The sequence below is a fragment of the Anabrus simplex genome, chromosome 1 (assembly GCF_040414725.1).
Source record: "Anabrus simplex isolate iqAnaSimp1 chromosome 1, ASM4041472v1, whole genome shotgun sequence".
Taxonomy (NCBI): domain Eukaryota; kingdom Metazoa; phylum Arthropoda; class Insecta; order Orthoptera; family Tettigoniidae; genus Anabrus; species Anabrus simplex.
Window position 1 is genome coordinate 736,430,169 of NC_090265.1, and position 25,012 is coordinate 736,455,180.

The 25,012-nt window shown below is 38.8% G+C and overlaps 1 protein-coding gene across 2 annotated transcripts in view; it reads left to right on the forward strand.

Moving 5' to 3' along the window:
• The window catches only part of LOC136857451 (uncharacterized), a 74,206-nt gene that overhangs the window by 22,641 nt on the left and 26,553 nt on the right, over window positions 1-25,012 (forward strand). Inside the window, exons 2-3 of one of the 2 annotated variants that reach the window (XM_068225192.1) lie at window positions 8,154-9,364; window positions 20,370-21,516. In XM_068225192.1, coding sequence (XP_068081293.1) covers window positions 21,162-21,516 — 355 coding nt within the window. In that variant the 5' untranslated portion in view covers window positions 8,154-9,364; window positions 20,370-21,161. The remainder of the gene's footprint in view (window positions 1-8,153; window positions 9,365-20,369; window positions 21,517-25,012) is intronic. The other variant, XR_010858538.2, reaches the window with a different exon arrangement.

A 25,012-nucleotide genomic window follows, 5' to 3' on the forward strand; every position in this document is an offset into this window, starting at 1 on the left:
TACGCAGTTAATAACCTTTATCTTAACGTCAGTAGTACGAGTTCAATGCCCACTTTCTATGATGAAAGGAATACTTAATTTGACAATAATCATCGCATCGCGCAGGTATTTCGTGATGTAATCTATATTCAGGTAAGCGAGATTAATCGAAATTTCATTAGTAAGTTAGACTCATTGCTACAAGGTATTCACAAGCAACACTTCTACCTCTTATCCAAACTAGTTCCACTGTAGATATGCTAGTGCGGTAACCCGTATATGTTATATTAACATTCTAATTCTACACTTCCATCTTATCTTAAAGCCTTAAGTATTTCACACTTCACTTATATTACACACGCGTTCTTAATTACTTCAAAAATCACCAAAATATTCAGCACATGCCAAAATAGCTTGAGGGTGCAGATTACAAGAAACTACTCTACTAAAGAAATGTATGGACTTAGCTCGTCAGTTGCCACGTTTGGTCTGGTAGTTGCTCCATCCTTTGGTTGCAGCTAGACCCTCAGATCGGATCTGGATCTCTGGTTGGATTGCACGTTCATGGTCATCAGCTGGTCACTCAGCTCGTCGGACCACTCCTAATCGTCCGGTCTCTTGGCTGGCCGGTACTCATCCACGTCATCATGTCCACTGGTTGGCCGGTCCAATCATCCACAGCAGGTCATCTGGCTCAACGGTACATATCCCCAGTTCGGTCCATCTTGTTAAATTAGCAGACAGTCATCATCTTATATCTATAGACAACGAAAAGAATTCCAGGTGCGCAGTAATTAGCCATGATATTTTCCATATTTCTAATATTTCAGGTAATCGTCGAAGTTTTTGTTTGCTCTGAAAAGATTCCTCCGTAAATAGTTATTAGGTTTACTGCTACGGTATTTACTATCTTCTCGTATGAAGTTATTCAAAATTATAAATGATGAATTCCGATTCTTTCGATCGCTGAGTTGGTGCTCACTAAACCAAGTCCGTCGTATATCACCAAAAATTATATATTTATATATAATTTCTCGCCTCTTCTACTAGTATACACCAGTGAATAATTTACTCGTATGCTATCGCCGATATATATACAGTAGTTAATATTCTTCTTCAATAGCTAAGAATATTCTTCGGATATGTAGTTCCGCTCGTTTCTGCGTCTTGTCTCCGCGAAAGTAATTTTTTGAGAGTGAGTTCTTAAACAATCCTCCCGCTGCTATATTTTTTTTAAAACAATTCAAAATGAGCCTCTACTGTTCTGCAGTGTCTTCGAAATTTATCCTTTCCATGACGTACATAGCCTCCTATTCGCTGCATTGATATGAAGTTCATTGCCTTAGTAGATCGCATGGGCCATACCTTCCTACGCCGCCATTTTGTTGTTGGTCTTCGAGATGCGAACGGGCACAATGTGAACACCATTCGTCACACAGCACATATAGAGTTGATCGCAGAGTTCACCCCACATCTCGTTCAGTGTGTCTGGAGTAATTGTTGCAACAGGTGTTTCAATCCTGCTTCCTTAAATCTCTCCACACTGACATCAATGGAACTGGTAATTCACAACAAGCCCTCCGAACTGATTTCTTGGGACTACGCTTGAAAGATACTTTCACTTGTTCAAGACGTGCTTTTTTTGTTGGTCTTCTGGAACTCTTGCCTTTTGCAAAGACAGCTGGTGTCTTCAAACACATAACATCTATAGATGTTATTATCACTTGGAGGATTACAATGGAACTTAATATGGAACGCACATTGCACTGAGACTACAGATTCACCCTCAACAGCGTTACATGCCCTCACTCCATTATGAGCACTGTGCAGAGTTTTGAAATTGAATCCAGGCTTTTGGCACGCAATCTAGTATACCACCACCTCCACTACACTGACGGCCATCATTGTGATGGTGAAAACGTTTTCCACCAATGGGACTCGAACCAGCTAACCACAGTGTCAGACCATTGCTACTTCAAAGCCTAAACGATCATGGCCACCAGGCGGGCTAGTTCAAATTACCCTTACTGAACAATGCATTTGTGAAGTTGCACTTAAGTAGGTTCCTATTCAGCCATGGTGTACATGATGTGTAGATCTATTCTGCCTTTCTCCTCGTTCTTCCTTTCCCACAACAAAACTGAAAGTGGCTGAATGAAGTGGAGGAAGATCTTGCATTAGGCCCACTTTAGCCTACTGGAGCACGACTACTTATCATTACCATAAAATTTGCTTGCAATTTTTATTCGAGTCACATGCCAGAAGACAGGTCTGGTCAAGTCAGAAGCAAATGTAGGAGCCAGTAAAATTTCTTGCGTGCCAGACATAAAAAAATAATTTGCCTACCCCTGTAGTATTAACCAGTTCAATCACTCACTTCATCTTAATCACTATCAAATCACATTCACTACTCTAGATACTTCATTTAACCTTTCCACTGCTGAGTTTTAATGACCAGGTGAACCCTTCTGGGCCAGGTTCTTTTTAAGGAAGAAGCACTTTTACAGATACATTTTTACTGATACTATCAATGGAATGCATATCGTCCCCTTAGCCCAATACGGGGTCGGGGATGAAGTGAGATTATATTTCAAAGCTTTTTTTTATGGCCAGATGCCCTTCCTGATGTCAACCTCAGTTGAGAAGATGATGAATATGAAATGAATGATGGTGAATGAAACTGGGTACGAAAGTGGAGGGAATCGGCTGTGGCTTATGAATAGGAACTGTCCCGGTATTTGCTTGGGAGTGCAAAAGGGAAACTATAAAGAAAAAAAAAATTCTCAGGACATTTGACGGTGGATTTCGAACGCACTCGCCTGTCAAATGCAGAGTTTGGCTCCAATGCCGTAGCATGTTAACACGCAAGGCTACTCCGCTTGGTGATATTATTACTGAAATATAATATAAAATTGTTGATCCAAGGACTGGTATTATCAAAATCATTAACATTTAGGGAAAAAAGAATTTTTCTGAGGAGGGGGTGACAATCTAGCACGAAATTCATCATTACTACTTCGTCTCGCACTTTGTTGTAGTCTGTATCGCCCCCTATATATTATCCATCTTCATCATCAAAATATAGCTCTCCAGAATCACTGTTTATGAGGAAACATTCAATTTCTTCATCAACAAGAGTTGAATATATACTTGAAGACTCCATGATGGCTACACGTAAATGCGAAAGATTTTCCACTCCAACGAAGCTGAATTAATACCAGATCGCTTTCAAAACATGCGAAATGGAGTGGCATATCTGCCATACAGAACTTCTTTGAGCATGTCCATGGAATTTCAAAGCATGACACTATATCCCGTTCATATATGAGATCGGTGGAGTACACACTGCACCTAAAACGTATATATACAGGTTTGGCGGGTGAGGCACGGCGTTCATTAACATATATATTATATTGTACCAGTGAAATAGTCCGACTTTATGAATTAATATTAAAGTTAGCACGAAGTAGGTCTCAGGGCAATTCTGGGTGGTTTCTAGCTAGGGCTTGGTACGCGAGGCAGGGTCATATCTACAAGAAATTTTTAAAATAGACTGAATAATAGGTTTTATTCAGAAAATGCATTTCAAAGTGCACATCACCTTATTGTTGATAGTTGCTGTCTTCAACGTCGCATTTTGATGACCCGTGCTCCCAGTTCACCAGGCTGAACGGGGCTGGAACACGTTCTGGAAGTTGCCAATATTACGTTGAGATAAGGCAGGAACATCCAGGTTGGTTAGATATGGGTTTGAGTCTCAAACTTTCGACGTTCTGGATGATCTCCGATGTTCTCCGACGATGTTGCAGGGTAATCACTCGTCACGTAACTTATACAAGTGTCCAGAATTACACAGTCCACCGACACTTTGGTTTAACAGCACTGTTTTATTTAATATATTTGGGATATGCAGTCAAATTCACTCTTAATCTTGTAGATAGAATTTATAAGTTCACTAAAGATGAAGATGCGGGTAGCATCGAGATTGGAAGAAAATAAATCACAGTTCATGAATAGAAATAATGAAACTCAAAAATTGTTCATGCACATGGCACAGTTTGTGGTGATTTTCTAGTAAATAAAGTAGCACTTGACATTGAAAGATATGTATGACTGCTCTAGAGTTTATCAAAGACACTGCTGTCAGTCATGAAACAACACTTAACACTTTGACGAAGAAATAAGGTTGAAATGAAAAGCATAGTTCGTTGTTAGAGAGTTTATCAAAGACGCTGCTGTCATTCACGCACAAATAATTTACTTACTGTTCAGAAGAAATAATACACAATTTTGAATTGGATAAAGAACGCAGTTTGATTTCGGAGTGAAAACTTGGTGTCGTAGCACATGATATGGCAATCACTTGCATTAACACTCTTGTGAAAGTTCGAACACTTTCATAAACACTCTAAATCCCAATGAAATTATGCTGACTGAGATACTTCAAAATGTCACAGTTAATAGTATAACGTAGTAGTGTCACATTGAAATTAAATATGTTTGTTCAGATGCTAAGTTTCACACAAGCAACGTGACTCAGTTCTACAAGAACAAAAGTAAGTTGCATCGAGAAGTTTCTACATGCGCAGAGAATATAACTCCGACTTGACTGTTGTCACTTAAGTCCAATAAACGACTTGTCATAATCAGAGTTCCAATATGCGCACAGATTATAAGTTCAACTTGATTGATAGATTTAAAGATAAAAATTTCATTGTTCCGTATTTAAAAGTATCACAGTATCAATTTAACTGTGATACTTTTCAGTACGGAACAATGAAATTTTTATCTTTAAATGCACAAGCGAACCAAGCTAAACAAAATGCCTTCTCTTTCATGGGCCTTAAGATCAAGATCACTAAATTAGGAAAAGATATAGACTTCCTAAAACAATGCATTTCCTATATTCTTACCCCCAAATTTCTTCAAGGTTGTATCAGGAAAAACCCATTCCTCTCCTCACGTATTAAAAATCCAAAGAATAACCAACAAAATTTGGTTAAAAAACGAAATTCGTTTCTTACACAAGAAAAAATCATATTTAAACAACAGATTATATGAAACACATCTAGAAATTGCTAATCTTCTCCCGAGTGCTCAATGGAACCTCTTCCTAGCTGAAGTTGACAATAAATTATTTCATGAATTGTCAATTAAGCAACAAACCCTTGAGAAAAACTCAACATTCTTAAGAACAATTCCTCACATAAATATCAGTTTAAGAAAATTAACACACCCTCCAAAACCATTGAACAATTCCATCCTCCTATAGTCAATTTATCTAAAACAACTCTGAGTGATGATGAAGGCTTAATTCTTTCAAAGGGCCTCAAACACATTTGGCCCAACCTCAACACTTTCAATATAGCCACCAATTTAATCATTGAATCTGGAGTATACAACTGCAGCTCCTCTTACATCGGTCAAACTGGCCACAACTTCAACATCAGATACTCCGAACACATCAACGCCATTAAATACAACAGATTCTCCACCATAGGACAACACATACATGACTCCAAGCACAATTTCACCAATATTGAAAAAGACATGAAAATACTTAAAATCATTAACAAAGGCCCCCTCTTAACACTACTGAAAATTGTTTTATTCACCTTGACCGATATTTCAACCCCAATTTCAACTTAAACGACATTTCTGAAAAACCCAACATCCTATTTGACTTCCTAAATCTTCCTCTCATACAGAACTTCTTTGAGCATGTCCATGGAATTTCAAAGCATGACACTATATCCCGTTCATATATGAGATCGGTGGAGTACACACTGCACCTAAAACGTATATATACAGGTTTGGCGGGTGAGGCACGGTGTTCATTAACAATTCAATTCAATTTTCCATGCCTTTCCATGCCTTACAAAGTTCCTACCCACATTTTGTACCTCCAGTAACCCACCCTAAACTACCCCTCCTTCATCCCTATCTTATCCTTTCTCACCACCTTTTAACTTTAAACCCTTTTAATCTTTTCTTATCCACTAAACTTCTTTCTTTATTAACTTGTCCTATTTTTCTTTTCACCTAAAAAAATTAAGCTACATTTTCACCTTCATTTCAGGCCCCCACTTTCAAATTTAAACTCATGCCTTGCGTCCGCCAAATTTGACTACTTCAATCACGACCTTAATTTTTTTTATATTAAAAAAATAGCGCACTGTGCATACACGTATTCATTTGTTTCTGGTATTGCGCTTTTTACCATTTTTTCTATTCACTATTGTTTTTTCACGTCAACTGTTCTAAAAATCTTAAAGATCATAATTACGTATTCAATTGTACTGAATCGTATTATAAGTATATATATACATATATACAGGTATATTTTCGTGAACTAAGCAAATACTTGATCATTAATCTATCCTTCAATCTCCGTCAGCATATGAAACTACAGCACTTGACGTTGTAAACACCGCGCCGATCTTCTGGAGCTTGCAAGTTACTTCGATTGAGCTGCTCGCCTTCGGCTTCTTCATGACTTTAGATCTTCATATTTGGATTGTGTTGTGACTTTGTGCCTGATGGTGTATGCAATCTGGCTCATTTAAATATTCTCTGCTTTTCGTGAACATTGTGAAACAGTGCCAAACATTGCGTGTGCCGTGCTGATGCTCGGAAGATTACGCATTACTTATTTTAAGTGACTTACATTCCACTTCGTCTGAATTTTACAGTGCCTACCCCCGTCATTTTTATATCGCCTCTTCAACTGATATTGTGTGGACTTGACCGTTAACTTCTTTCTTACTTATGCATTGTTTTTCGAGTTACAATCGGCTGATGATGACCCAGACTGGGGTCGAAACCGGTACCATTTCCACTTTTAATTAAATAAGAATGTAATCTCTACATCTCTTATTTACTTGTATTGAATAGGTTGAACTACCATATTTATTATTTCAATTTAACTTTGACTGATAGACTCAATGTCCATTATAAAGACTTTGTTATACATTAGAGTTTACACACGCACAATTGATAAGTTCAACATGACTGTCAGTGTTTAAGTCCCACAGGAAGACTTTGAATATTCAAAGGTAGACTCTGTCAGCACTTCGACGAACACTGCAGCGTGGAGAGTCAGGCTGAACACCCAGCTATGACTGTCTGATCTGGGTAAAGTGAGCTCTCCTTATATTCTGTTCGGGCCTCCTACATCATCATATAATGTGATCACTTGAGGCTGATTATCTTGCGAAGCCCTCGACGGATTTCCTTAAGATTCACAATGACGTATTGATCAAGTCGCTGCGATTAATATTAGAGAAGTTTTGATTTTTTCTCAATGGAATGTTCGCGGAGGTGTAACGTTCATATCCAGAATATACCAGACCATGCAGGCTACACGTGGTGTCAGGCGGCTAGTCTATATTGTCCCTGCAGATACGTCACACACACAGCTGTCGGCGGCTCGCCTGTTCGCTCCTCCGAACGTAAACAAACCAAATTTGCTCTGAACGTCTTGCGTGACGATGAAGTATAATTAATAGCGAAAAAATACGGCATGTTCAGGTCATAACCAGTACAATATATATACGGGTTTAGCGTTGAATGGGTTAATGGGCCCAAATGTACTAAGACCAGAGCAGTTGTTATTACATAGTAGTGCAGCACACGAGGAAAATAGTAAATAAAATGTGGTGCCAAGAGCGGCAAAAGGTAGAGGTTTAAGTTGTCGATGTAATGGTTAAGAGCGATCACGAGATATAGGCCTATTGGACGCTCATATTGATTCAAGTCAATGTTCACGTGTTACCACCGCTTATAACCACTTCTAAACCTAATAATCTCTGTAATTACATACGTTGGAGAGACGACAACAACAACAACAAAAATAAATTAACTTAGGAACAAATTGCATTATGGAGTTATTTTAAAAACCACCAAATTTATGTTTTATGCGTTGCTATTTTCAGAGTAGAAATATATTCCAAAAACATTGTTTTTCTTCAGACTGGAGTTTAGCAGTTACAATTTGAAAATGTTAGGTGCCTATACATTTCTTTCCGGCACCATGACGTCCGAGCACCTGGGATTTCACCAGCCTTGCCATAAGATAAAATGTTTTGGTTATTTTTAAAATGTATTTAAGTTGTTGAACCTCTCAAGTCAGCCAGCTCAATTCTTTTCTGATAAAGTGTCCTTTTTGCTTACAGTTAAAATGAAAGATGATGCGGTGGAGTTACCAGCAACTTCAAAAGCAAGGCAAGAGCCTCCGGTACCGCTCGAGCCTCAAGATGTTCCTAAAGAGGTCGCGAAGTATACAGTGGCACAGGCGGAGTCGAAGCATCTAGTGGCGCCAGCCGAGTCTAAGAGCGCAGCACCGGACCAACAGGTTCCGGAGCCAGACAAGGAGGAGGGGGCAAAGCTCGTGGACCAAGATGCCATTCGCAAAGAGGATGAGGAGATGGCAAAAGCAGAGAAGAGGGCAGAGAATGCCGCCGAGGAGAAAGACGCTGAAATTCTGCGTAAACTCGAGGAGCACGAAGAGTAACAAATAAAACTGCTTCAAGAGCAGAAACAGATCCTTCAAGTGCTGCAAGAGCACAAGAAGGAGATAGATAGGACTAAGAACCTCACAGTAGAACAAGTTAACAAAGTCGTCGGCGGCGATGGTGCAAAGAATGTCGGTGTTCCTGAACAATTAGTCCTGGCCAAGGATATTCAGCAGAAAATTGTTGTCCCAGAGAATGCTAATATTCCAGCCATGAACAATCCAAATATTGACCACAAACAAGTTGTTACCCCAGATAAAATTAAACTTCCTGAACAGAGATTCCTAGCCAAGAACAGTCCAAATATCCAACAAAATGAAGTTATCCCAGAAAAACTTAAAATTCCTGAACAGTGATTCCCAGTCGAAGACAAACCCAGTATCTTACAAAATGAAGTTATGCCAGGAAAACATAAAATTCCAGAGCAGAGTTTGCCAGATGAAAGCAATTAAATAATTTACAAAGTGAAGTTATCCCAAGAAAACCTAAAAATCGAGAACAGAGATTCCCAGCCAAAGACAATCCAAATATATCAGAAAACAAAGTTATTCCAGATAAAGTTAAAATTCCAGAACAGAGATTCCCAGTCAAGAACATTCCAAGTATCATTCAACAGCAGAAAGCTCATATTGCAGAACAAGATGGCTTGGTCAAAGATAGTGTGAATATGGTGCAGCAGAAAGTTATCCCGGGGAAAATCCACTTTCCAGTGCAGGAGAGAAAGGTTCAGAAGGACGCTCTTCAGAATGTTGCTGGGAATGCAGTGGGGAACATGGAGCCAAACGGTCTTGAAACAAATCTTGTGGACAGTGAGAGAGCTTATCACAAGCAGGACATGCCTTAACTCGCCAAGTTGAAGGAGGGGAAACCAGGTGAGCAGTCTAATGCGACATTACATTTGTCCCTACAGCTAAGACTCAATCACACTTACTTATTCAGTTTGATCTCTGTATTCATGTAACATAAAAACTTTCCACTCTGTCCGGCTACATGGCTAAATGTTTAGCATGCTGGCCTTTGGTCACAGGGATCCCGGGTTCGATTCCCAGCAGCGTTGGGAATTTTAAGCTTAATTGGTTAATTTAGCTGGCACAGGGGCTGGGTGCATGTGTCGTCTTCATCATCATTTCATCCTCATCATGAATTGCAGGTCGCCTCTGGGCATCAAATCAAAAGACCTTTATCTGGCGAGCCGAACCTGTCCTCGGACACTCCCGGCACTAAAAGCCATACACCATTTCATTTTTTCTTCCATTCTGCCAAACACGCAACAATTTCAATATAAATAATACACTATAAACAAACCTGTAAAAATATGCACTATTATACAAAGACTGATATGTTTCATTCTACAAGAACATTCTCAGATTCTATCAAATCACTTTAAACATCCATATATATGTACAATATTGTTTACATTGCTTAAACTTCTCAGTGATAGAGAGTTAGGTAATAATATGGACAAGTAATAACAGATAATGAATTTACAAGTATTAACACATTCTCTAGACTGCTGATGCTAAGTCCGTTGTCACTAAACATTATTCCAAGTCTGTGGTCATGGAGAGGCAAATGGAAAGTTTAGGGCATAGCATACTATTGGCAGAGAGGGGAGGGTAAGCAGGGGAGTAACAAGTGGAACATTGTGGGTTCTTCCTATTGGATGTTATAATCTAGCATACTGTAATGTGGAGTCAGGAGGGGGAAATAGGGGTGGAGCAAGTGGACCATTCTGAAAACTCCCTTCATCACTGGAAGGGAAGAGAAGGTGATTATGTATTTTGTGTAATATGGAAGAATGCAAGTTAATGATTTTAGGTAAATAAAGTATGGAATTGAAATAGAGAGTATCTGTTAGATGTTAATATTATGATGAAGCATACTCTAAAGGCTGTTAAGCGCTAATTTCAAGAGCAAGTGTTGTCCAGATATTATGTAGGTAGAGCGAAGAGGGGGCAGTATTTATGGTCATTTAGGTTGGTTACGTCAGCTTTTTTGTGATGTAAATTTTGATTGCTTCTTTCTTATTCAAAAATTTAAGCATGGCTTCATTATTAACAAACTTTGTATTCTTCATCATTTAGCATACTTTCTTGCCATTGGGAAGGTGTACGTTGCCCCCATTTCCTGGGTAGTCTCAGCTGGTGAACGAGAGTCCCAGAGTTGGACCCTTCGTTAACTGGCGTCACTAATTTTTAAGGGCAGTTAATAGGACAAAGACTGACGACAATGGAAAAGCAATAATAAAGTTTTATTATGAATCCACCTGTTCAATACAATATAATGTTGTTACATTTAAAATAACTTCATTAGTTAAAAAGTTATATATGGGACATGTTTTGCTCCCTTATAGAGCATCATCAGCCAAATCTGAATCTCAAATAATTGTTATTTACATAAGTAAAGACTTAAGAACTATTAGAACATTTTTGACAAACTTAAAACTTATTCTATTAGAAAATCATAAAATATAAAATCTTTGTATACATGGCTTAATTACATGTGCTTTGATACTATTTAGCTTTGTTTCCTTGAGAACATATAATCATTAGTTAAACATTATATTTCTATATATCACTAAAATGAATTTTCTTAACCTCTGTAATTTTGTATCCTTATTGATAATTAATAACTAAATATTAGGTTTTTATTATGTTAGTGAGATCTACTTTCTACAGATTTGAGTTCCACATTAACCACTTCCTTTTAAATAGTCTTGGATTGCCTACACCACTAATTTCGGCTGGGATGGAGTTCCAGGTTCGTATGGTATAGGTATAAATAAGTTGTTGTATGAGTTAGTATGATTAATGGGAATGGACAAGAGGGATCGTGTGGATGACCTTAAGGGGGGCTCTATCAGAAGGGGACAGGTATTTAAAGTCCATTTTGCTTGTTTGCAGTGCAGAGGTAGCCCAGTGAGGGAGGAGCTTGTGGTTCGGGGAACTTCTGGCTTCGTTCTAGCGGTCGGCTTTCTCCAGATGGTCTGCACCTGTCAGGGTGTTTGTTTGCTGTGTATATGATCTCATTACAATCCTGTAAAACTCTTCTTGGTGTCATAAATCACCATAAAATTCGCTGATTCTAATGAACCTTTAGTCATGAAAATCTGCCTTGTATTACGCAAAATATGCTATTTCTGTGCTTGAAAACCGTTGAAGGCGTGGATTGGTAGTATTGCGTTTGCCTGAAAAACAATAAAGAAATAATGTTTGCCAGGGTTGAATGCATTGTTCGTGACCTTCTTCACTCTCTCAACTCGGCTTGGCTATTCTCTTATCTGTCACGCCAGAGTGAGAGCGCTATCAGTTGCAGATGAAAGTATGACTCGTTTACGGTAAGAATGCGTAGTTAGAGCCACGACCACTTAACTTGTGGTGTGCACTTGCATCCCGTGAAAGGTAAACGTGTGCTAGCTTGGGCGCTAATTAACATAAAAGAGGACGGAAAACGACATATTCTATCTACAGGATACCATAATATACTCTGGGTGACGTGATGAACGGTCACAGTAGGAGCATTTAAAAGTGTTAATACTACCTGCAGGTAGCAGGTAGGGACCCTCTTCGGAGGCATCCCAACGTAGTGAGTGGCGCCCCTGCCTATGTGAGTCCCAGAGCACACTGACCCGGTGTGTAACATCTGGTATGGGTCCCAGCTCAGGGTTACGAGTGAAGACCTCAACGGCATCTACAGCAGAGAAGGTGAACTTTGGTACGGTGGAGATGGTGGAAGGGGCAAATCCGTAGCGTCTGTATTCCAGGGGAGCGGCTACAAAAGGCCCCTGTCTTCATTTTAGGGGCGACCTAATTTTGAACCAGGCAACAGCTGTAAAATGCCTTTGGGTGTGGCGAGCCTAACGTAACAATAGCCTGTATGGACAAAGCAGATATGGTGCCTCAAAAAGGGTTACGGCGTCCCCGGCTAAAAGCGACAAGCAGATCTTCTGGTGCTGGGGGAACTGTGAGCAATGTTTAACTAGCACCAAACTACATAAAGATTGTGACAGTAAATGTCCTGACACTGACGGAAAAGACAGAAGAACTGGTTGAATTCATGATAGAAAAAGATATAGCCATACTTGGACTGTACGAGACCAAGAAGAGGCGTACAAGGGAGATTCCTCTGAGAGAAGAATACAGGCTGTATTACAGCGGAAGATCTGAAGTGGAAAATGGATTGGCCATCATACTCAGAAAAGAAATCCAAGAATGTGTGGAATATACAAAATGCGTCAGCAATACGATGATGGTGATGAGACTCCAGTTTGAAAATGGTGTGAAAGATCTATTTCAGTTGTATGCCCCATAAACGGGTTGCATAGATGAACATCTAGAGGACTTCTTAGAGGAAGTGGAGGGACAGATAGAAGATAAGGAAGTGCTATTGATGGGAGATCTAAATGCACAAGTTGGAATGGAAAGACAAGGAAAGGAAGATGTTGTACGGCCCTTTGGAAATGGAAATGTAAATCCAGAAGGCAAGTAGTTGGTGGATTTTTGGATGAGGAACCAAATGATTATTGGAAACACCTCGTTTAGGAAGAAGAACAGTCAGAAGGTTACAAGGTATGATTGGGTAGACAGACAAACAAAGACCATGATTGATTATATAATCATAGAGAAAGAACACCTGAAGAACCTTTTAGATGTTACAGCCATGCGTGCAGAATCCTCTGGTGGAGATCATAGAGTTGTGATAGGAAAATTGAAAGTGGGAAAGATTGAAAAAACCTCCATTAAGAAGAGAAAAAAGAATTTAAGTATGGAAGTTGAAGGAGAAAAGCATACAAGAAGAATTTCAAAGGGAAATAATGCCCTTGATACCCAGGATGGAGGTGGGGAATGTTGAGAATGGTTGGAAAAGATTTACGGAAGCACTGGTTGGATGTGCAGCAAAGGTGGAAATGTGAAAGACAAAGAGACACACTGGTGGAATGATAGGGTAAAGATTAAAGTGAAAGAAAAGACAATGGCATGAAAAACATGGAAAATATCTAAGACTAAAGAAAGTATAAGAAAATATGTGGAGGCAAAGAATTTGACCAAGAAAGTAGTGGAGGAACAAAAGAGGAAAAGCTGGGCCTTATTCACACAGAAATTGAGAGATGATATGCATCTTAAGAAACAAAAAGAGAGATCAAGTAAACACCAGATTTGTGAAGGATGAAGGTGGCATAATATTAACAAAGCCAGAAGAAATAAGTAGATGGAGAGAGTATTTATAGAAGTTGCTGAACATGAGAACTGATGACAGTCATTCAATGGACGACTGAAAAGGGCAATTAGTTGATGATGAAGAAATGGATAAAGGAATTACAATGAAGGAAATTGAAATGGCTGTCGGAAAGATGAAGAATGGAGAAACTGCTGGAATAGATAAAATTTCAGTGGAAATGGTAAAGGCAGCTGGAGCTGTAGGCCTGCAGTGGACATATTGGGTTCACAGGAATGTCTGGGAGAATAAGAAGGTCCCAGAGGATTGGCAAAATGGAATAATCATCCCAATTTTCAAGAAAAGCGATAAGAAAGTTTTGAAGAACTTCAGGGGAATTACTCTAGTATCCCATGTTGCTAAGATAGTGGAGAGGATACTGGAAAGTACTGTAGAATAAGGTTGAGGGTTGAGAATCAGATACAGGAAAATCAGTTTGGTTTCAGATGTGGAAGGTCAACAATAAAGCCCATTTTCATTATGAGACAACTAATGGAAAAGCAATGGGAATACGGGAATTATATGGTGATGACATTCATTGACATTGAAAAGGCATATGTCGGTGTCCTCAGAACAAAAAGTTGGGACAGTTTGGTGCAAAAAGGAATTAGACAGGGATTAATAAAAATGATCATGGCATTGTACAAGGAATGTTTTAGTTACATGCAAACACAAGTTGGCAGGACAAGTTGGTTCAAAATAACTAGTTGGCTGAGACAGGGAAGTGTTCTATCACCAATCCTGTAACAGATGACATCATGAGAACAGCGAAAGCAACATATGGAGGAAGAGAAATGAACATGATTTTATTTGCAGATGATATTGTGATTGGGGGAGAGAAGACGACAGGAAGGTTCAAAAACAGTTGGATACGGTGAATGGGAAGATCAAAAAATATGGATTGAAAATAAGTGTAGAAAGGAGTAAAACTCTTGTTATGACTAGAGGGGAGACAGAAGGGAAAGGTCAGATTAGACTTGCTGAGGAGCCCCTGGAATAAGTGGAAACGTTCGAACACCTGGGGAGTGAATTAATGGAGAATGCTCGACTGGATGCTGAGATTAGTAAGAGGATTCAAGCTGGAAGCTGTACCCAATATAGTGTAAGAAACATGTTATGGGACAACGATGTGCCAATGGATAGCAAAGGAAACTATGTACAAGATGTATTACATATCTATAGCAACTTACGGAGCAGAAACTTGGACAATGACAAAGAAGGATGCGAGTCGAATACAGGCAGCCGAAATGAAGTTCTTGAGGAGTATGATACAGAAGAGTAGAAGAAACAAAGTAAGGAATGAGAAAATTTGGGAAGAAATTGGAATGAAAAAAATGAATAATAGAGAAGGGCCGACTAAGATGGTTTGGGCACATAAAGCGAATGAGTGATGAAAGAATGCCAAAAATGGTGATGGAAATGCAAATGCAAGGAAGAAGAGGCCGTGGGCATCCTCGATTGAGATGGAAGGATGTAATCCAACGCAGTATTACAGAAAGAAACCTGGTCTGGGGCACAGTGTTGGAGGAGGAATGGTGGAAAGACCAAAGAAAGTGGAGAGGAACCATATTTGCCGCTACCCGGCTACAACTGGATAAAGAAAAATGATGATGATGAGTACTAAGAATATTGACAACAAAATATCAGCTACTTTAAGCTCACCATGTGCGTAGAACAATATTTATAATGAACGTATGGCAGGTTAATCAGTTCAATCTCTCACTTCATCTTGATCACTATCAAATCACATTCACTACTCTAGATACTTAATTTAACCTTTCCACTGCCGAGTTTTAATGACCAGGCGAACCCTTCTGGGCAGGGTTCTTTTTAAGGAAGAAGCACTTTTACAGATATATTTTTACTGATACTATCAACGGATTGCATATCGTCCCCTTAGCCGGGTATGAAGTGAGATTATATTTTAAAACATATTTTTACGGCCAGATGCCCTTCCTGATTTCAACCTCAGTTGAGAGGATGATGAATATGGAATGAATGATGGTGAATGAAACTGGGTAAGAAAGTGGAGGGAATCGGCTGTGGCTTATGAATAGGAACTGTCCCGGTATTTGCTTGGGAGAGCAAAATGGAAACTATAAAGAAAAATAAATTCTCAGAACAGCTGACGGTGGGTTTCGAACGCACTCGCCTGTCAAATGCAGAGCTTGGCTACAATGCCATAGCATGTTAACACACAAGGCTACTCTGGTCGGTAATATTATTACTGAAATGTAATATACAATTGTTGATCCAAGAACTGGTATTATCAAAATCATTAACATTTAGGGAAAAAATAATTTTTCTGAGGAGGGGGTGACAATTTCGCATGAGATTCATCATTACTACTTCGTCTTACACTTTGTTGTAGTTCTGTATCGCCCCCTATATATTATCCATCTTCATCATCAAAATATAGCTCTCCAGAATCACTGTTTATGAGGAAACATTCACTTTCTTCATCAACAAGAGTTGAATATATACTTGAAGACTCCATGATGGCTACACGTAAATGGGAAAGATTTTCCACTCCCACGAAGCTGATTTAACACCAGATCGCTTTCAAGACATGCACAATGGAGTGGTATATCTGCCATACAGAACTTCTTTGAGCATTTCCATGGAATTTCAAGGCATGACACTATATCCCGTTCATGTATGAGATCGGTGGAATACACACTGCACCATAATGTATATATACAGGTTTGGCGGGTGAGGCACGGCGTTCATTCACACATATATTAGTGATGGGACATTCGATTCATTTTACTGAATCGATTCATTTGATTCCATTCACGTTACTGAATCGATACAGTGATCCGATTCATGGCACATTAGCCACCACTCCTGTTGCATCTGTATAATATGTACTGATAAGACAGCAGCAACAGCATTCAGTGCTCGCAGCTGCCATCTGGTCTTCATACTATGAACTCCTTTCTTAGAAAAAATGCTAGTCACTCTAATACATCAAAGGTTTCCGGCAACGCAGGATGGGAAAGGTTTTAATTAAGGTACAGTCCCAGCATTTCCTGGTGTGAAAATGGGGAAACTACGGAAAACCATCTTAACGGCTGCCGACGGTGGGATTCGAACTCACCATCCTCTGAAGTGCATAGCTACGTGATACTAACCGCACGTCCAACTCGGTGAGTCATTTTTGAAAATATGTATTTTTCTATCAGCTGAGGATTTTTTTATATCGTCATATTTTGTTTACGCTATCCGAGATGTACTGTAGCCCGCTGGTTTTCTGATTCAACATACTGTTGGTTAAGTTATTGCATCAGTCAGCTCATTTACTGTCCACATATGATTGAGGTCTTGTGCAAAGATGTGACATATGAACTGAGATAATACTGAGCCGTTCTTCCCAATATAAAACAGATACTTTTGAGTTGAGTGGTCATGAGCATGACTCATAGTCATAGGGCAGGTTAGAGTCGAGTTTAATTGTCAAATGTCAACTAAGTTATAATACTAAGATTCATTAAACTAATAAATAGTATAACCTAATAGCCTACCTACTTACTAGCTACTTCAGAATTATGTTTTGACTACCTTTTTAACACAGCAAATCCATCTATTATGTAAACCTCCCTGTAAAAAGAGGACAGTGAATGCAAACGGTTATTTTCAAATGAGCTAAGCTCGAGAGCCCATTAGAGCATACGATTCTTTCAGTATACCATGGCTCCGTGTGTATACTGTGTCTCACTGAGCCGTGCTCCTTCACGATTCTTTCGATGTGCCATGGCTCACTGTATGTCTCGCTGCAGCGGAAGCTCAGCTCTCCGTGTGTCCAGTGAGCCGATAAGGAGCCGTGTGTATCTTGTGTCTCACTGAGCCGCGCTCGTTCACGATTCTTTCGATGTGCCATGATTCATGGTCTCGCTGCAGTGGAAGATCGGCTACCCGTCAAGGTCCAGTGAGTGCGCCACACAGCACTGTCCGCTGGGATTAAGCTGAATCGTGTGCCGTGAGCACGCTGTTCTTATGAATCGATTCACTTGGACACTTGAATGAATCGATACACTGCTCTGAATCATGCATTCGGTAGCCAACACTAATATATATATATCGTATCAGTAAAATAGTCCCACTTTATGAATTAATATTAAAGTTACCAAAAGTAGGTCTCAGGGGCAATTCTGGGTGGTTTCAAGATAGGGCTTAGTACAGGAGGCAGGGACCTACCTACAAGAAATTTTTTAAATAGATTGAATAATAGTTTTTTATTCAGAAAATGCATTTCAAAGTGCACATCACCTCACTGTTGATAGTCGCTGTTTTCATCGCATTTGATGACTCGTGCTCCCAGTTCGATAGGTTGAACGGGGCTGGAACACGTTCTGGAAGTTGCCAATATTACGATGAGATAAGGCCGGAACATCCAGGTTAGTTAGATATGGGTTGGAGTCTCGAACATTCAACGTTCTGGACGATCGCCGACGATCTCCGACAATGTTGCGGGGTAATCACTGGTCACATAACTGATATGAGTGTCCAGAATTACACAGTCCCCCGACACCTTGGTTTAACAGCACTGTTTCATTTAATATGGTTGGGATATGCAGTCGAATTCACTCTTAATCTTGTAGATAGAATTTATAAGTTCACTAAAGATGAAGATGCAGGTAGCATTGAGATTGGAAGAAAATAAAGCACAGTTCATGAATAGAAATACTGAAAATGAAAATTGTTCATGGACTTCACACAGTTCGTGGAAATTTTCCACTAAATAAAGTAGCACTTGACATTGAAAGAAATATATGACTGCTCTAGAGTTTATCAAAGACACTGCTGACAGTCATGAAACAACACTAAACACTTTGACAAAGAAATAAGGTTGAAATGAAAAGCACAGTTCGTTGTTAGGTGCACTTAACATTAAATAAAATATGTGACTGTTCGAGAGCTTATCAAAGACACTGCTGTCAGTCACGGACAAATAATTTACACACTGTTCACATGACATAATACACAATTTTGAATTGTATAAAGAACACAGTTTGAGTTCGGAGTGAGATCTTGGTGGGTAGCACACGATTATGGTAATCACTTGCATTAACACTCTTGTGAAAGTTCGAACACTTTCATAAACACTCTAAATCCCAATGAAATTATGCTGACTGAGATACTTCAAAATGTCACAGTTAATAGTATAACGTAGTAGTGTCACATTGAAATTAAATATGTTTGTTCAGATGCTAAGTTTCACACAAGCAACGTGGTAATAAACTCAGTTCTACAAGAACAAAAGTAAGTTGCATCGAGAAGTTTCTACATGCGCGCAGAATATAAGTCCGACTTGACTGTTGTCACCTAAGTCCAATAAACGACTTGTCATAATCAGAGTTCCAATATGCGCACAGATTATAAATTCAACTTGATTGATAGACTCAATGTCCATTATAAAGACTTTGTTATACATTAGAGTTTACACACGCACAATTGATAAGTTTAACATGACTGTCAGAGTTTAAGTCCCACATGAAGACTTTGAATATTCAAAGGAAGACTCTGTCAGCACTTCGATGAACACTGCAGCGTGGAGAGTCAGGCTGAACACCCAGCTATGACTGTCTGACCTGGGTAAAGTGAGCTCTCCTTATATTCAGTTCGGGGCTCCTACATCATCATATAACGTGATCCCTTGAGGCTGATTATCTCGCAAATCCCTTGACAGATTTCCTTGAGATTCACAATTTGGGACGTTTATGTTATCCTCCTCAGAATGCCGTATGGCTCAAGTCGCTGCGATTAATATTAGAGAAGTTTAGAATTTTTTTCAATGGAATGTTCGCGAAGGTGTGACGTTCATATCCAGAATATACCAGGCCATGCAGGCTACATGTGGTGTCAGGCGGTTAGTCTATATTGTCCCTGCAGCTACGTCACACACACAGCTGTCGGCAGCTCGCCTGTTCGCTCCTCCAAACGTAAACAAATCAAATTCGCTCTGAACGTATAGTGTGATGATGAAGTATAATTAATAGCCAAAAAATTACGGCATGTGCAAGTCGTAACCAATACAATACATATATGGGTCTGGCATTGAATGGGTTAATGGGCCCAAATGTACTAAGACCAGAGCAGTTGTTATTACATAGTAGTGCAGCACACAAGGAAAATAGTGAATAAAATCTGGTGCCAAGGATGGCAAAAATATAGAGGTTTAAGTTGTCGATGTAATGGTTAAGAGCAATCACGAGATATAGTCCATTCGGACGCTCATATTGATTCAAGTCAATGTTCAGGTGATACCACCGCTTATAACCGCTTCCAAACCTAATAATCTCTGTAATTATATACGCTGGAGAGACGACAACAACAACAAAAATAAATTACCTTAGGAACAAATTTTATTATGGAGTTAATTTAAATGCCACCAAATTACTGTTTTATGCGCTGCTATTTTCAGAGTAGAAATACATTTCAAAAATATTGTTCTTCTTTAGACTGGAGTTTAGCAGTTACAATTTGAAAATGTTAGGTGCCTATAAATTTCTTTCCGGGACCATGACGCCCGAGCACCTGGGATTTTTCAAGCCCTGCCATAAGATATAATGTTTTGGTTATTTTTAAAATGTATTTAAGTTGTTGAACATCTCAAGTCAGCCAGCTCAATTCTCTTCTGATAAAGTGTCCTTTATCTTATAGTTAAAATGAAAGATGATGCGGCAGAGATACCAGCAAATGCAGAAGCAAGGCAAGAGCCTCCAGTACCGGTCGAGCATCAAGATGTTCCTAAAGCGGTCGCGAAGGATCCAGTGGAAAGGTGGAGTCGAAGGAACTTGTGGTGCCAGCCGAGTCTAAGGGCGCAGCAATGGACCAACAGGTTACGGAGCCACAGAAGAAGGAGGAGGCAAAGCTCGTGGACCAAGACGCCATTCGCAAAGAGGATGAGGAGTTGGCCGAAGCAGAGATGAGGGCAGAGAATGACACCAAGAAGAAAGACACTGAACTTCTGCGTAAACTCGAGGAGAACGAAGAGCAACAAATAAAATTGCTTCAAGAGCAGAAACAGATCCTTCAAGCACTGCAAGAGCACAGTAAGGTTATAGAAAGGACTAAGAACCTCACAGTAGAACAAGATAACAAAGTCATCGGCGGCGATGGTGCAAAGAAAGTCGTTGTTCCTTAACAAGTAGTCGTGGCCAAGGATAGTCAGCAGAAAATTGTTGTCCCAGAGAAAGCTAATGTTCCAGCCGTGAACAATCGAAATATTGACCAGAAAAAAATGTTACCCCAGATAAAATTATACTTCCTGAACAGAGTTTCCTAGCCAAGAACAGTCCAAACATCCAACAAAATGAAGTTATCCCAGAAAAAATTAAAATTCCTGAACAGACATTCCCAGTCGAAGACAAACCCAGTATCTTACAAAATGAAGTTACCCCAGGAAAACCTAAAAATCCAGAACAGAGATTCCCAGCCAAAGACAATCCAAATATGTCACAAAGAAAAGTTATCCCAGATAAAGTTAAAATTCCAGAACAGAGATTCCCAGTCAGGAACATTCCAAGTATCATTCAACAGCAGAAAGCTCATATTGCTGAACAAGGAGGCTTGATCAAAGATGGTGTGAATATTGTGCAGCAGAAAGATATCCCGGAGAAAATCCACTTTCCAGTGCAGGAGACAACGGTTCAGAAGGACGCTCTTCAGAATATTGCTGGGAATGCAGTGGTGAATATGGAGGCAAACGGTCTTGAAACAAATCTTTTGGACAGTGAGAGAGCTTATCACAAGCAGGACATGCCTCAACTCGATAATGAAGTCGCCAAGGTGAAGGAGGGGAGACAAGGTGAGCAGTCTAATGCCACATTACATTTGTCCCTACAGCTAAGACTCATAGTCATATTTCCTTATTCAGTTTGATCTCTGCATTCATGTAACATAAAAACTTTCCACTCTGTCCGGCTCCATGGCTAAATGGTTAACGTGCTGGCCTTTGGTCACAGGGGTCCCGGGTTCGATTCCCGGCGGCGTTGGTAACGAGTGGAACATTGTGGGTTCTTCCTATTGGATGTCATAATCTAGCATACTGTACTGTGGAGTCAGGAGGGGGAAATAGGAGTGGATGGAGCGAGTGGAGCATTCTGGAACCTCCCTTCATCACTGGAAGGGAGCAGAAGGTTATTATGTATTTTATGTAATATGGATGAATGCAAGTTAATGATTTTAGGTAAATAAAATAGAGAGTATCTGTTAGGTTAATATTATGATAAACCATACTCTAAAGTCTGTTAAGCGCTAATTTCAAGAGTAACTGTTTTCCAGATATGTAGGTAGAGGGAAGAGGGGGCAATTTTTAAAGTATGTATGGTCATTTAGGTTGGTTACGTCAGCTTTTTTGTGATGTAAATTTTGATTGCTTCCTTTATATTCAAAGATTCAAGTATGGCTTCATTATTAACAAACTTTGTATTCATCATCATTTAGCATACTTTCATGCCATTGGGAGGGTGTATATTGCCCCCTATTTCCTGGGTAGTCTCAGCTGGTGAACGAGAGCCCCAGAGGTGGATCGTTTGTTAACTGGCGCCACTAATTTTGAAGGGCAGTTAATAGGACAAGGACTGACGACAATGGAAAAACAAACAATTTAAAAATAAAGTTTGACATTTATTGCTAATAGCACTCCTTTAAACAATAATTAAACAAAATTTTACCAACCAATCTTGAAGTCGTTATGCATTTTCTTCTCATAAGAATTCTGACTCTCTGGTCCTTCCACATTGAAGCCTGAATTACACTGAAATGTAAATAAAATTCAAAATTATCCTATATCTGGCTGGAGGAAAACAAAATTGTTCACGGTGAACTTCATCTTAAGTTCTTTGAACCGTGAACTTAATAGAAACTGGCTATTGCGGTAGCATATTTTCAACTCAGAAAAATAGAACATTTTTCTTAGTGAAAATATCTTTGAATGATAATAGCGTTGTGAAAATCTCACAAAATAATGCTGAAATATTTACATCATAATTTCATCTTAGTTATGGATAGATTCCACTGATATTGAAAAATTTCCTAACAAAGAACTTGAATAATTTTCATTCTCGAGAATATTTTATTAATGTAATTTCAAAAATTATGTTGATTTAAAACTTCACGAGCATAATTATGACCTTAAAAAAGTATTCTTTCCATGGAAATCATGCAAAATGTGATTGAAATTAATTTGTGACATTTATAAATTAACGTTACACAACACTATGAAAAATTTTACAATATTAAAAAAAAATTATAAACTTTGTTTATGCGAGGTTGAAATAGATTGGGCCTATTCATTTTTAAATAGCACATCAATGTAGAACATTACTTAAATACACTATAAAATTCACTAAACATAATTAATTTCCAGAAAATAAACTAGCACAAACAACGCCGGAATAACCAGAGCCCACCATGGTGAACACGTGGTTAGGTTAAAAACACATTTCTATAAATCACAAGAAAAAATATTCCTATCTACAGCATTCACTCCACATTCACACATATGACACAAGAATTTTACTTATATTATTTAAAAATGAATTCTAGAATTTAATTTTAGGTTCTGATTTTTATGATAATCCTATCAATGGAGTAGTCAGATGACAGTATTAGGTAAATCGTTACGTCCGACAATCAGTAACACGTGATTGAATATTGGGAATCCCTTTTAAAAGAAAATAGCAGGATTAATACAATGTCGATCACATACAAATTCAGCATTTCAATACTCAGAAGAACTTCCTCTTCTTCTTAAGACGCTGTCTACAAGTTGGGGTTGGCGATCCACGTAACTAGCTCTGATCATGACAGCGCAGAATGGAATGCCACTTCTGAAGTACGGCAGAGCCATGTTTGAAAGTCTTTCAGCCATGAATTTCATCTTTACCCAGCAGATCGCTTCCCCTGTATCTTTCCTTCAATAATAAGCTGTAATAACTGATACCTCTCACCTCTCATGATATGTCCTAGGTATTGTGTTTTCCTCTGTTTTATGGTGAGCAGTAGTTCTCTTTGCTTTTTCACCTGACTAAGGACCTCGGCATTTGAGATTTTCATTACCCAAATATCTGGAAGAGACTGGGATACAGGTACATTTCAAAGGCATCAATATGTTTTTCTACCACTGGATTCAGAGTCCTGCTTTCACATCCATATAGGAGAACTGTCAACAATTATCATGCACGTCAATGTCAACGGACACGTGGTCAATGAGTCACGTTAAATTGTTATTATTGCTAAATCTCATAAATATCAATTAACAAGTGCTCAAAATTTGCAGAATGCATGGTAACCCAATACACATGCTTCTCCAAATAATCCACAAATTAATCCCACAGGATCACCGTATTCCAGGCTCATACTGCAATTCCTCAACAGACAACACATTAAATATCTCGCAAGAACAGCTAATATTATTTATCACTTTATGGTAACCCGGCTTTAAAATTGATTATTTTTATTATTATTGTTATTAGTATTATTATTATTAGTGGTGATTTTTAGGCCTACCACAAATCTGAATTTAACACTGAATTTGATGACACTATCCTGCATAAATCCACAGTAGTTCATAAGATGAAATACACACTCGAATACGTCATATAAGACTCAACGTAAATTTGTCCCACACAAGTTCATAAATCTAGAATTGTTTAATTAAATTATATTTTATCCGAGAAGTCCATTACTTTTAAACATTATGTTTGAACATTTGCATGGGAATTAGAAATAATCTCGGAAGACTTTCAACAGCAAACTACACTAATAGAATCCAAATAACATTCACACTCAATGTAACAACACTACCATGACACCAGAAGAATGAAGTATGAAAATATTGCAAAACCACTGATCTAATATCAATACTAATGCAAATGAAGAGGCACATACTACTTCTACATAGATGGACACACATTTGTGATAAGAATCGATCTCTTCCCAGGTGGCTGAATCTGCTCACATGTTGCAGGTGGTGCTGGTCGCTTTCTCCTTCATGTTAGAATGTGCCTATATTTAGCACAACATGATGACAGCAAAGTCCATTTTCCTAGGTGAATTATTTGCTCCTCTTGAAGATAGGCGTAGATGGTTATTGTGAATTGTAGAGGTCCTCTTCTTTCTTGAAGTTCTGATGGTGGCTGAAACTGACACAAACAGCTTTAGCAAAATTTATCAAGTATGTCCACGTCGAATAAATAGCTTGATGAACACACTTAACTTGAAGCTCACAAAAATCTGCAGCAATACAAAACCACAATTAAAGAGAGATTTTATGCATTTTTCTCAAGTTTATATTCCCT